This window comes from Staurois parvus, unplaced genomic scaffold, assembly GCF_062004578.1.
Source record: "Staurois parvus isolate SC_StPar_1 unplaced genomic scaffold, SC_StPar_1.0 ptg000299l, whole genome shotgun sequence".
Classification (NCBI taxonomy): domain Eukaryota; kingdom Metazoa; phylum Chordata; class Amphibia; order Anura; family Ranidae; genus Staurois; species Staurois parvus.
Window position 1 is genome coordinate 17,301,461 of NW_028318095.1, and position 13,344 is coordinate 17,314,804.

At 43.6% G+C, this 13,344-nt stretch overlaps 1 protein-coding gene across 5 annotated transcripts in view; it reads left to right on the top strand.

Annotated features, from left to right (window-relative positions):
- The window catches only part of GLRA2 (glycine receptor alpha 2), a 266,331-nt gene that overhangs the window by 89,643 nt on the left and 163,344 nt on the right, over positions 1-13,344 (top strand). For all 5 annotated transcript variants that reach the window (XM_089682971.1, XM_089682973.1, XM_089682970.1 and 2 more), the window contains one exon: positions 33-247. In XM_089682971.1, coding sequence (XP_089539097.1) covers positions 33-247 — 215 coding nt within the window. The remainder of the gene's footprint in view (positions 1-32; positions 248-13,344) is intronic.

Sequence of the window (13,344 nt, forward strand, 5' to 3'; positions counted from 1 at the left end):
ATCTAAGCTGATAATGTTAACCTCTGTTTCAGGAAAATTTACATGTATCGAAGTTAAGTTTCACCTGGAGCGCCAAATGGGATATTACTTGATACAGATGTACATCCCCAGCTTGCTCATTGTCATTTTGTCTTGGGTATCATTTTGGATCAACATGGATGCTGCTCCTGCTAGAGTTGCTTTAGGAATCACAACTGTCCTAACAATGACGACACAAAGCTCCGGATCGAGAGCTTCACTTCCAAAGGTAAGACTAGTGCTCTGCTTTCTATACAAATAATACACAATTATTAAGGTGTTACCTATTAAGGACTGCTACCAAAAATGGAGCCATCTTTCCATTGTCTGGTATAATAATTTTGTGTTTGCAAAAATTTGAGCTATCAGTGAATTTTTGGACAGGTGTCCATACAAAAATACATTTTGTTGGCAACCCTATGTGTGCCTCGGTGATATCTGTTTTCAGTTTGGATTTTAAAAGTAAAAATTAATTTCTTTATAAAACAATGTGAACCAATCAGATTGAAGCTTTCACTATTTTACAGAAAGACAGAAATATGAAAACTGATTTTTTTTCCCACTGATCTCTATGTTTTGTGTACTTTGATCATTGCTTTTTGCTTTATTAAATGCATAGCATAAAGATGAAATGTGTAATCATTAGAAATTTACAGAAGTAACATAAAATATGTAGGTAACATTTTATGTTCTGTATGTTCTATGTAATTATATCATTTAATTGTAACACTAAGTGATCTTTATAAACATATTAATACATTTTAATACCAATGAATATTCTTATTTATTTGAATGGCAGTTGTAATATTTTATGATGGTTTCATTCTTGACTATATACAGTATAGTTTTATCAGTTTGTTCTTTTTTGGCACTGAGGTTTGGGCATTAGCAACTTTTACCACTTCTAGCACCAAACAAGGTACATTCAGTCCTTCAGTGGCCAATTTAGTCTAAGGGATTAGGAACAGAGTTAGGGCCACGCTTTAGATAAACTTTAACTCCATGGCTCTCCTGCTCCTTCATTCAGGAGTTAACAGTACCAAGTAAGTCAGGATACTTGGAACTGGATCAATCAGTCCATAGTCCTGGGTAACTTACAAGTCATTTGCTCAACAACACTTTTCTCTCACTAATGTTTGCAACTGTTAAACCTGAACTCTGGGATTAGCAAATGCAAGAGGCATGCAAATTTGAATCTTTGTGTATTTGTTCCAGGTCTGTCCAGTAATCCAGTGTGAAACTTTTCCTCTGTGCAGGAGCTTCCTGTGATAAATACCAGTGGCAAACTGCTCTTTCTTTATGCAGAATGAATGGTCTTGTCTCCGCCCCTTCCTGTAGTTTTCTGCTGGAAGCTTGTAGTGGGTGGAGCTGTTGGGTCCCTCCCACATGGATAATGTTACTACTACTATTACAAGGTTAAATCTGGGTTTGAAAATGCATTTGGTGCACACAAAGTGGATTTATGTCCATTGTGGTTGCTGAGGAATTTTTTTAAATAGATGTTTTTGCGCCCAGAGTTCAGCTTTAAAATCAAATACACACAGAACAAGATATAATATAATAATTTTTAGAAAGTTTTTCAAAATAATATAAGCTGTTAAAAGTAAAATACTTTTTAAAAAGATTTTATTTATTAACAGCCAGTAATAAAGAATAATAATAATAATAATAATAATAAAAAACATTGTACCAAAGGAAAGCCATTACTGTCTTTACAACTAATAAGAAATTATTTAAGTAGCAAATTAGTTATAGAGTAATAGTCAAGGTAATTGATGCATACATTTGGTCTGGGCATCTAGGGCATCTAGCATCAGTGAACTATGATTACAAAGGGTTGAATCATAAAAAAGAAACCCAAAACAACAAAAAAAAACCTTGTTGTTAATTAACCTCTTTTGTACCGCCATATGTTTTTCAGTTGTGGAATGGCAGCCCTTTATTTACGCAGTGTTGTTTATGAAGGGCATTAATCTGCCGGGTGATCACTGTGTACCCATTCATCTCCATGATGCCACTTTATGTGACCTGTTCACTTCCTCCTTCCTCAGTGTAGCTAGTGCACCATTCTCAAGCTCCATGTTTAACCGCATCGTTGCTGGCATGTTACTTCATTTCCAAAAAAGTGGTAAAAAAGGGGGTGTTTACATTTTGGGGGTTTTCATACTATTCTGGCATTTTTATTTTAATAGTAAATAATTTATTTTCATTTTTGGTCTTTTTTCCTATAAATAGTTAAAAAATAAAAACCCACCAAAAGAATGCTTTATCTGTCTAAAAAATAATGATAGAAAATTCATTTGAGTACAGCTATGTATAATGGAGTAATTGTCAGTCAAACTATCACATCACTGAAACCTGAAAATGACCTGGTAATGAAGGGGAATTACAGGTTGGTACTCAAGTGGTTAGGTACCCCTGGCATTCCCAACCCCTGTCACTATCAGTTTTTGCTGGTCTGCGTGTAATGGGGAAACATATACTGTAAATAAATACATGTGAAATTAACACAAGAATATGTATATTGATTTGCTATCATTACATTAATTAAAATGTTACTAAACCCAGGACCCTGCATTCAATCTATCTGGTCTCCTACAGTACACACCACATGGAAATGCAATTATTTTAGTAAATATAAACTGCTAAATACCTTTTTCTCATCAGCAGTTAGAGCAGTCTTATGACTTTTGTCAGTGTTCAGCAGAACACTGGTTAAAGCTTGTAGGAGGAGTTTTATTTCTGCTCTAAGAGGATGCAGAACCCCTGACCTCTGTCTGGATAGTGCTGATTAGCCCTGTGCCGATTACATGCACTCTTCCAAGAAAAAAAAAAAAACCTCTCTAGCAATACACACCAAACTCGGCATGTGCAGAGTGTCTCCACGTGATATGTCTTATCAGGAGATAAGAGGGGGGCACTGGAAGAAGGGGAGGATCAGAGAAGTCAGCATCAAACAGCCTTTTTACACAATGCAGAGGATTAACCTCTTAGGTTCCACAGTGAGTATAACAAGCATGCTTTACAGCATATACAGACTGATTTTACTGCTGTGGGTTTAGTAACACTTTAACTGTATAGAGTTACTATAAAATAGTGTTCATCATTGCGGTCCCCTAAGATTGGTTGTTTGAATGTATTGGTAGCATGTTCTACATTGGATGCAAATTAGTATTTTCACGTGGATGAGCATTAAGTATGCTGCAGTCAACTCTGCATGGCTTCTTCCTAAATCTGTGATTATGGAGCATTAGGGTTCAAATTCAGTTGTCCCATTATGAAGATGCATTTCCTTCCGCTGCAAAGTTGATCATTCTCTTTCTATATTTAAATACTGTTGTCTGATAATAATAGAACACACTAGACAGATAGTGACCCGGGGGCTTGGGAAGAATGTATATATCAAAAGCTCATCTGACTTGCAGTAAGAATAACTGTGGGATATGACTTGCACAGGTGAAAAAATAAAAGCAGAGTGCGTGTATAGAAGAGGATACCTACTGCATCTTTTTTTAGGTATTGCTTCTCGCAACCAGAGTCAGTTGTCATGGAAACTGTTCTTATCAGATTGCTAATGGGCCAGTCACAGGTATCTCCAAACAAATCTCATCACTTGTATACCTAATCTGTCAATCCAGTGCAACATCAAGCTTTTTTAATATGCTGTATCAGGATATTGTGTTCTAGGTGTCTGCTTTGTGAGATATTTTAATGGGATATGTGGTGAGATTTTTTTTTTCTGAGATGACAAGGAATATAGTGAGGGAAACAACACAAGATAAAAGTGGTTACTGAATAATCAAATACTTATACAACTCAAGCCATTCATATAGTACCCAGGCCAAACAAATTACTTCTACAAGTGTTTAAAAGCTACAAGGTACACAGTAGCTATAGCATACAGATATGCATAGTTTTTTGGCGAATAAATGTTGGTGATTCCCAAAAGGAGTGAAACTACAAAATCCATAATATGCATATAAATTGGCTAATGACAACCCAGGAAATTCAATACTATGAAATTTGAGGGGTTCTTTTAACAAATGGGTCAGTAATATAATTTGTTATAGAATATAGGCAACTAGATAGTTCAATTCATCAAACGATTGTTACATGCAAAGCTCACTAAACATCAATTCAAAAAATAAATATTTGTATGAATTTATTCTGCCAGGATACAGAGAAAATTTTATTTTAGCATCTGTTTTTCAATTAGTCATCATTATCCCATTTAAAAAAAAAAATCAATGTTATTATTTTATTATAATGTATGCAAGCAGTTCACTTTTTGAAGACTTTTTTACTTGGAGTTTGTACCAGTTACAACAGCTCCTGTTGCAGCTACCAAAGCTGAACCACTGCCTTGCAATTAGTCAGCCTGCCGTGTGTGATGTTTCAGTTGGCTGTTAGGCTGACTATCAGATCACTCAGATAGGCAAGTCCAATAGCCAACTGAAGGAACTTGCATTGAGGGCTTAAAACACTGATGCTAATTGCAAGATGGTGGCTTAGCGTTGTCAGCTTGTCACTAAGGCAGCCCAAAGATGATTAAATTTTCTTTGCTTCCACCATGGGTGGAAGGAAAGAAAATCGCTTGTCAGTGTTGATGGAGGAATTCCTCCCGCAGTGCTATTGTGTTTTGACAGTGAGGGGGGCCTTTCTGTCCAGTAGAACATAATGATTACTATTAGTAGCTATAGCCGCTGTCAGTAATTGCATGTAAAAAAATCCAACAAGCTGGTTTACCCAAATCGATCCATCGACAATCAGTCTGCCCATACATGGATCAAAATTTTTGCTCCCTATGACTAACCCCAGTGGGTGTTGCAAAATGCTTTAGGGTGTGTGGTTTGGTGGAGAAATGTAGGCTGAGGCCGCTCCGTTTATTCCCCTGGGTTGGTCAGAAGTATTGGCAATCCTTTTCTCTTTACATTTACTAGCCCTCTGGATTACTATCAGGACAAGCCTGCACGCCATGCTCTGGGACACAGGGATATGCTTTCACATTGACTTTGAGCAGCGTCAAAAGCAATATAATAGATTATAGAGACCTGCACATATGCCGCTCCTCAATTTTTCTTGCATAATCTTTCTTTTCCAAGCACTCAGCAGCCAGTTTTATTTTTTTTCCTCATCAGGTCAACTAAGCCCTGGTCAAGCAAACACAGACAGGGGTGGCAAGGCTAAAAAAATGGAAAAATTGACTACTGGGTGTCAAGGATATACCACTGACTGGAGGTGGGCTAGTAATGTATATACGTAATGTGTATACCCTGTCCTGCTGCATGTGTTATTAGAGGGCCTTCAGGGCAGTGGGAGGATTTGTGACTGAGAAGCTGACTTTTATTAAAAATGAAGTAGACCTGGATCATAGAAGACTACCAAACACCCACTGTGGATGTTACTTCCAAAATAATACATTTATTTGAAATGCATTTGTCTAAGAAAAGACCAAATGCTTTTTCCTTTTATTCTTGCAGTTGTTGCCCCTGATACCAACATTTCTGCCTCTTGCCACCTCTTTCCATTCTTCTCCTGCCTCTCCTTCTCTTTGCTGAAAAAAATGAACCCCTTGAATCTAAAAAGGACTAAAGCTCTAATTTGTATCTCTGTCTTTTGTCTTGTTCTCGCTGTTCTGCGTCTCCACATTTAGGCCTGTGCTTGTTTTGAAAATGTTGTGCCAGAGTTCCCAATTTGCCCAAGACCTGAGATGCAGAGTTCTAAGGAGCTGTCTGGTATTCCCAAGCACTGCATGCAAGTAGTTATGGACTTTGCTCCAGAATGGCCCCCCTCGGTTACACTTAGAGACATATTGTAGTGAATGTGACTTTCACCGAACAATTACTGGTGATAAATCAATCACTGCACCAGGAAGATTCACCTGCAGTGAATGTTTGGTCCATATCAGATGAATTGCTTTATAAAATTGATACTAAAGCTATTATCGTGGCTCAAAACCTGACTTGTGTTGGCCATTTTAGTCAGTTCTAATTTCTCACATTTATGTACTCTGCTAATGGTCAGTTTTTACCAAACCAAGCTTAAAGTGGTTCTAAAGGCTTAAGGTTTTTTTTACATTCATGCATTCTATGCTTGTGGGTAAAAAAACATTCTGTGTGCAGATTACTCCTTAGCCCCCCCCCCTTCTAATTCATACCTGAGCCCAATCAGGATCCAGCACTGTGCATGAGAGAAGCAGCTCTCCTGGGTATCTCCCTCCTCATTGGCTCCAGCAGCTGTCAATCACAGCCAGTGAGGAGGGAGCATGGGGTGGAGCTGAGCTGAGCTCTGTGTGCCCTACAGATATACAGAGGGAATCGGGAGCGAGCACATAGGAGTGACCCCAGAGCATGCAGCTTACCCTGGGAGCACTCAGCAGGGTGGGAGGAGCCAGGAGCACCAGCAGGGGCCCAGAGCAGAGGAGATCAGGGTTGCTGTATGTAAAGTCATTGCACAGAGCAGGTAGGCATAACATGTTTTTTTTTTTTTTTTTTAAATAGGAACCTTTAGTATCAATTTAAGGGTTATAGCTCTGATATTTTTGAAAACAAGGTATATGGGGATTAGGCAGGGGATTGAAGTACATTTGGAGGAGAGGGTGTATGGTGATTTGGGTGCAGAGTGTTTTAACTGATTTTTAAAGGATACAATAAATTGCTTTGAAAAAAAGGTCAGCTCTTGAATAGGCTGTCAGCAGCATCTGTCTGATACACCCTAATCTTTCCAAACGAATAGTCTAAAAAAAAAGGGAAAAGACCCTATTTAGTAAGAAAAGAAAAAAAAGTAGCTAAGGTGTAGAAGACAAAGAGCTAGCTATCAATTAGTTGTTGCCACATACACCCTATTTGCCAGTAGGCCAGTGAGTTAGCCCATCAGAGTGACAGGTGAAAGGAAGGTGTTTAAGGGGGCTTAATGGCAACTGCTAGGTGCCTGTACTTCATACCTGTCTTTAACTTTTAGTGTTCTTGAAGTGATACAGTCTTTCTAAAGTATATCTTACCTAACAAACTAGCTGCGATTGCAGACCTTCTTATAAAAACACTAGTTGCTTGGCTGTTATACTGATCCTGATGCTTCAATATTTTCTGATTAACTGTCCAAGAACAAGTGTGCATATAACGTTACTAACTCAAAATACTGAAGCCGGGTGCTCAATATGACAGCCATGCAACTAGCAGAAACCTTTTCTTTGTGGAAAGGCTTCCTTTAGGAGTCTGGCAGGTTTAATTTTAGTTTCTGACGTGTCCTGAGTGTTCCCCAGTGCTTGGTGTTGAAGAATTGCATTGAGCTGAATGGTTGCTGTCCAAATGAATTGAGGCTGTAGAGACAGTTCTGGATCTGGCTGACAACACTGTTCCTTGTAGATTGTCCTCACCACATCACTTCTGTGATATCACTGAAAGGCACTGAAGTGAAATATGCTGGCTATTTTGCTTGCTTTAGTTGGTTTTAAAACTAAAGAACATGTTTAATGCATAATAAAAGAAGAAAAGATCAGCTAGTACCCACCAATACGGGTCACATTAAAGTTTTTGGTATAGATATGGCAATGTTACATGGATGTATATTTTCTTAGCTTTTCAGGATTTAATTGACAATTTCCGTGGTTGGTCACACACCATTGTTTGAAGATTATGGAATTATGGTGTGAGATTACTTTTTAGTTCATAGGATATAAATTCTGTCTTGATGCAAATGTTCTTAAAGTGATCCCAAAAGTGGATTTTTATTGCACAGTTGTACACTAAACATTTAGAGTTGTTATATTATTATTATACAGTATTTATAAAGCGCCAATAGATCACTCAGCGCTGTACATTACAATGGGAGACGATACATGAGACAGTACAATAACAATACAATGCGATACACGAGGGGTTCGAGGGCCCTGCTCCTTGGAGCTTACAATCTAGGAGGGGGGGGATAGTGGTACAGGAGGAAATAGCTGTGGGGGATGGAGTGGTAGGAAGAGTGGAGGAGATCGGCAATTAGCAGGGGACGGGGTAGGCTTCCCTGAAGAGGTGGGTTTTCAGGATGCACCTAAAGAGGAGAGTAGGTCATAGACTGATGGATTGGGGTAGGGAGTTCCAGAGGATGGGTGACACCCTGGAGAAGTCCTGGAGGCGGGCATGGGAGGAGGAGACCAGGGAACTAGAGAAAAGGAGGTCTTGTGAGGAGCGGAGAGTGCGTTTTGGGTGGTATTTGGATATTAGGTCGGTGATGTAGTTAGGGGCAGTATTATGGACAGCTTTGTACGTCAGTGTAAGCATTTTGAATTTGATCTGTTGGGCAATCGGAAGCCAGTGGAGGGATTGGCAGAGGGGGGTGGTGGAAACGGAGGGGTTGGTAAGGTGGATGAGTCTGGCTGCCGTATTCAGGATCGACTGAAGCGGGGATAGCCTGTGGTGAGGGAGGCCAGTGAGGAGGGAGTTGCAGTAATCGAGTCGTGATATGATGAGGGAGTGGATGAGTTGTTTAGTGGTTTCTGGGGTTAGGAATGGGCGTATTTTGGCGATGTTGCGGAGGTGGAGTCTGCATGAGTTTGTTAGCAATTGGACTTGGGGCAGGAAGGATAGATTGGAGTCAAGAGTGACACCAAGTACTCTGGCTTGCGGGGTGGGCCTGATGGTGGCATTGTTGGACGTGATGGAGAAGTCAGTGGGGGGGGGGACTGCGCGGGCTGGGGGGAGAACTAGGAGCTCAGTTTTGGAGAGGTTCACTTTAAGGAAGTGGAGCGACATTCAATCTGATATGTCGTTCAGTAGGCTGGTGATTCGGGCGGAGACTGAAGGGGTGAGGCGAGGGGTCGAGAGATAGATCTGCGTGTCGTCGACATAGAGGTGGTAGTTGAAGCCGTGAGAGTGTATCAGTTGGCCAAGGGAGGAGGTGTAGATGGAGAAGAGAAGGGGTCCAAGGAAAGAGCCTTGAGGGACCCCGACATAGAGGGGGAGTGGGGGGGAGGTGGTAGCGTTATAGGTAACGCTGAAGGAGCGTTGTGATAGGTAGGATGAGAGCCAGGAGAGAGCGGAGTTTCTGAGGCTGAGGGAGTGTAGTTTGTTGAGGAGGAGGGAGTTGTCGACTGTGTCGAAAGCCGCGGAGAGGTTGAGGAGTAGGAGCACTGAATAGTGGCCATTAGCTTTGGCGGTTAGCAGGTCGTTGGTGAGTTTAAGTAAGGCAGTTTCGGTGGAGTGTAGGGGACGGAAGCCGGACTGTAGGGGGTCGAGGAGGTTGTTGTCGTTGAGGTGGGAGCTTGTGAGGGGACAGGGTCGAGGGGGCAGGTGGTGAGTCGGGCTTCAGAGAAGACCTTAGTGACCTCCTCGGTGGTAGCAAGGTCGAAGGAGTGGAGTGTTGAGGGGGCTTCAGTGTGAGGGATGTTAGGTGGGGTGGAGGTCTGAACAAAGGTGAGGCCAAGGGAGAGGGGTGTTGAGGGAGTTGCTGTGTGAGAGGAGATGGGTGGGGAGGAGGTCTGGGCAGCGGCGATGTCCCTGGGAATTGTGTCAATCTTGTTTTTGAAGTGATTGGCAATCTCGAGGGCAGTGAGTGAGGTGCTGGGTGGAGATGATTGTATTTTCACAGGTTAATACATTAAATTAACCAGCTTGAAGTAATTCAGTCATTGCAAATTAATCATTGAAAAATATTTTTTTCTATGTATGGTTTGTAAATAAATATGTACAAAGAGGCACAGATATTTGTTCATTATACAGAATTTCCTAAAAGTCTTGGACTTTACAAAACGTTTGCATATGCTAAATGCATGAACGATGAACATTCCCCAATGCAGAAGAACTTATGCTTTTACATGCAGCTATTATTTTAATTTCTAGTGCAACGACTGTTCTCGTTCAATTTGGATAGACTACTGACTTTAGATAAACCCAGGGCTTTTCTTCAGCAGGAATGCAGGGGAACTCAGTTCTGACACCTTCAGCACAGAATGTATGTAAGGGCAGGGAGTGCTGGAGATCTGCTGGAAAGTGGAGGTCTTTTGTTGCTGATGAGGTCTATTGATGCTTGGGGGGGTTCTATTTCTGCTAAGTTGGATCTATTGTTGCTGAGGGTATTTAGTTGTGTGGGGTCTATTGTTGCTAGCTGCTTACAAATCTATTGTTGCTGAAGGACATCTATTGTTACTGGGGTGGATCTAATGTTGCGGAATTGGTTCTTTTGTTGCTGGGTGGATCTATTGTTTTTGAAGTGTTATTCTTTTGTAAGGAGATCTATTGTTGCTGGGGGGTCTATTGTTGCTGGTTTGCATCTACTGTTGCTGTGGGGTATTTCATTTTGGGGGGGATCTATTGTTTCTGCTTGTTGTATGGCTTGTTACTGCTTTTTGTTATTAACAAATTTCAAAACAAATTACTTAGCACCACTGTGGCAGAACCGTTCCGCCTGGGCTTCCTCGTGCGGAGCAATGCGTCTAAGCCAATGGTCCCCTCTTCCGGCAAGTCTTCCAGTACTCTGCCAAGGCAGGTATTAGAGCTCAAAACAATCCTTTGGCGTAGTCGACAATGGTCAAGATATACTTCTTGCCCGTGGGACTAGGCTGTTTCAGGGGCCCCACTAGGTCCACGGCGATACGACTGAAAGGTTCCCTAACTATGGGTAGGGGCCTCAGAGTGGCCCTGGGCCTGTCTACCTGCTTCCCTACCTTCTGGCAGACCTCACAAGACCGACAGTAGTCCTGAACGTCCTCTGAAACTCTGGGTTAAGCAATGCAGGGTCCGTCGCTTGCCCAAATGCCCAGCAAGGGGAATATCATGCATAATCTGGAGGAGATCACGCTGATACTTCCTCGGTACTACCATCTGCCGGTGAGGTATTTTGGCAGTGCCCACCCCTGCTCCCCTGTGGACCCTGTACAACTTACCCTGGTCCCACTCATACCTCACATGTCCCAATCCCACAGGATCACTCCCAGCCCTCCGTCTATAGGGGTCTAAGGTCCAGTCACTGGCTGTTTCTTTAGCTAAATCAGCGGGGGAATCCCAGGTCAGGGCAGGGACAAGCTCAGCAGGGGGTGGGTATTCAACTCTTACCGGAACCTTGGCAGGTGGAGTGGCAGCATGCTCTCTAGCTTGGTGATGAGTGGTGACTGGATGAGCTTCAGCAGGGGTCTCTGTGCCAAAAGTGGAGACCAGGACTCCCAGATCATTTCCAAGGAGAACCTCAGCCGGCAAGTTCTGCATTACTCCAATTTCAACGTCCCTGACCCCGGCCCCCCAGTCCAGATGAACCCTTGCGGTAGGAATCTGGTAGACATGGCCTCCCACTACCCGTGTGGCCACAGACTGTTGCTGAGGGTATTTAGTTTAGACTGCCCAGTCTTGGCCCAGTCTGGTACCAGTGGGATTGGACTAGGGTGAGTGTGGCCCCAGTGTCCCGTAATCCTTGGGCCCGATGGCTGTTAACATGGACAACCTGTTGGTGATGTTGGCGATTGTATTGGGTGGCAGCCTGGAGAGGGTTAGCCTCATGAAAGACCCCGATGTCCTCATCCTCGGTTGTAAAATTTCTCCATGAAGAGGCGGTGTCACTGGGGTGGTCCTGTAGGGAGTAGGCAGAGGCTCGGCCATAGGGAGTGGGGGGTCAGTTGGAAGTGCCCCGAGGGGGTTGACTGGTCTGGGCCCTTGGTGGATTCCGGGGGCAATGAATGTGGATGTGCCCTGTTTGGTTGCAGCCATAACAGCGTTGGCCAGACCGCTTTGGGTCAGAAAATGTGGGTGGTCTGAGGCATTCTTGGGTGACCGGAGTGGGCACCACTGGTTCTGGACGAGGTGCAGGGGGGATGGCGAGCTCAGTTAGCCTCCTGTTGTCCAGGTACTCATCTGCCCAGCGTCTAGCAACGGCTAAGGTTAGGGGGTGTCTGTCCCGGACCCAATGTCTAACATCCCCTAGAAGTCCATTGTAAAACTGCTCCAGTGACAGCAGTTGCAACAGTTCCTCCAGCTTGGTGATCTGGCACCCTCAGACCCAGCTGCGGGCAGCGTGTTGTAACTGATGTCCCCATTCAGTGAAGGTGTCCTGGGGTTTCTTCTTGAGTGCCCGGAACTTTAAGCAGTATGCCTCTGGGGTGAGAGCGTAGCGGGCCAGCAAGTGTTCCTTAACATAATCATAATCCAAGCAGCAGCTGTCGGGTACAGTCCTAAATGTGTCTGCAGCCCGACCGGTTAGCATGCTGCTCAAAATGGGGACCCGGTCTTGGGCTGCCACACCATGGATGGTGCACAACTGTTCAAAGTCCTGAAGAAAGTTGTCAATGTCCCTATCCGCCTCTGAGAAAGTTTTAAAAGCAGCATAGGGAATTTTCTTTGTCCAGATGCAGTCTGGAGAAGGCGGGAGGTAATCCCCTCCCAGACCAAGCCCTCGGTCGATGACCGGGAGTGACTAAGCCTCAGTTGGGTGGCATCATCCAGGGCTTTGGAAATCTGTTCAGAGGTGGGAGCGTTTCCGAACAGAGCCAAGCGCCACTCCACCTCTTGCTGTAAATCTGAGTGGTATAGGGGTCTCCGTACAGTGCTAAGCGGACCTGGCGTTTCAGGGGCCGATGAGCTGCTCTGTTCCTCCAACTCCTCCCGTGAAGCGGAGTTCACTTCTAGTGGAGCAGTGTTAGCTTCAAGCATAGCGGAGTGTGCATCAGGTGATGCGGGGTGCGCATCCGCTTGGTCCAGGGCCATAATCTCATCCAACAGTTCCTCTCTGGTCTTGGAGCCAGCGATACCTCCCCGAGCGACAAGCAGGCTTTGGAGAGCTGGCTTACGGAGGTCCCGTATATCCATCTAGCCCAGCAGGGACGTCTCCATGAAAAAGATGGGGTCCCGGTTGGTGGTTTGGACTTTCTCCGCAATGAGGAAAGATCCCACTGCTGCCAACCAGCTGTGGTGGAACCGTTCCGCCTGGGCTTCCTTGTACGGAGTGATGCATCTCAGCCAATGGTCCCCTTTTCCGGCAAGTCTTTCAGCACTCTGCCAAGGCAGGTATTAGAGCTCAAAACAATCCTTCCCTGATATCCCAAACCATGAGTCGAAACTTCTTATAGGGTGAAATGAATCAATCTTTATTGAACACAACTCAGTATATACAGCTTCACCCCCACCGGACAGTCTGGCACCGGGTTTTCCCCACCCACAACAAAACCCTGCAACAACACAGCAATACAGTATGAACTCTATAGAAGTGAAAGATTACAAGTTCAAATTACCCTAAACAAACAGTGTAGAACGCCTGTCTACATAACAGCTGCTAAATATATACAGCTTTAAAAAGGGGAGAACAGGAAGACCACTTAACAAGGGGAGAAAATTGAAACAGAAAGGGCAAAATGTT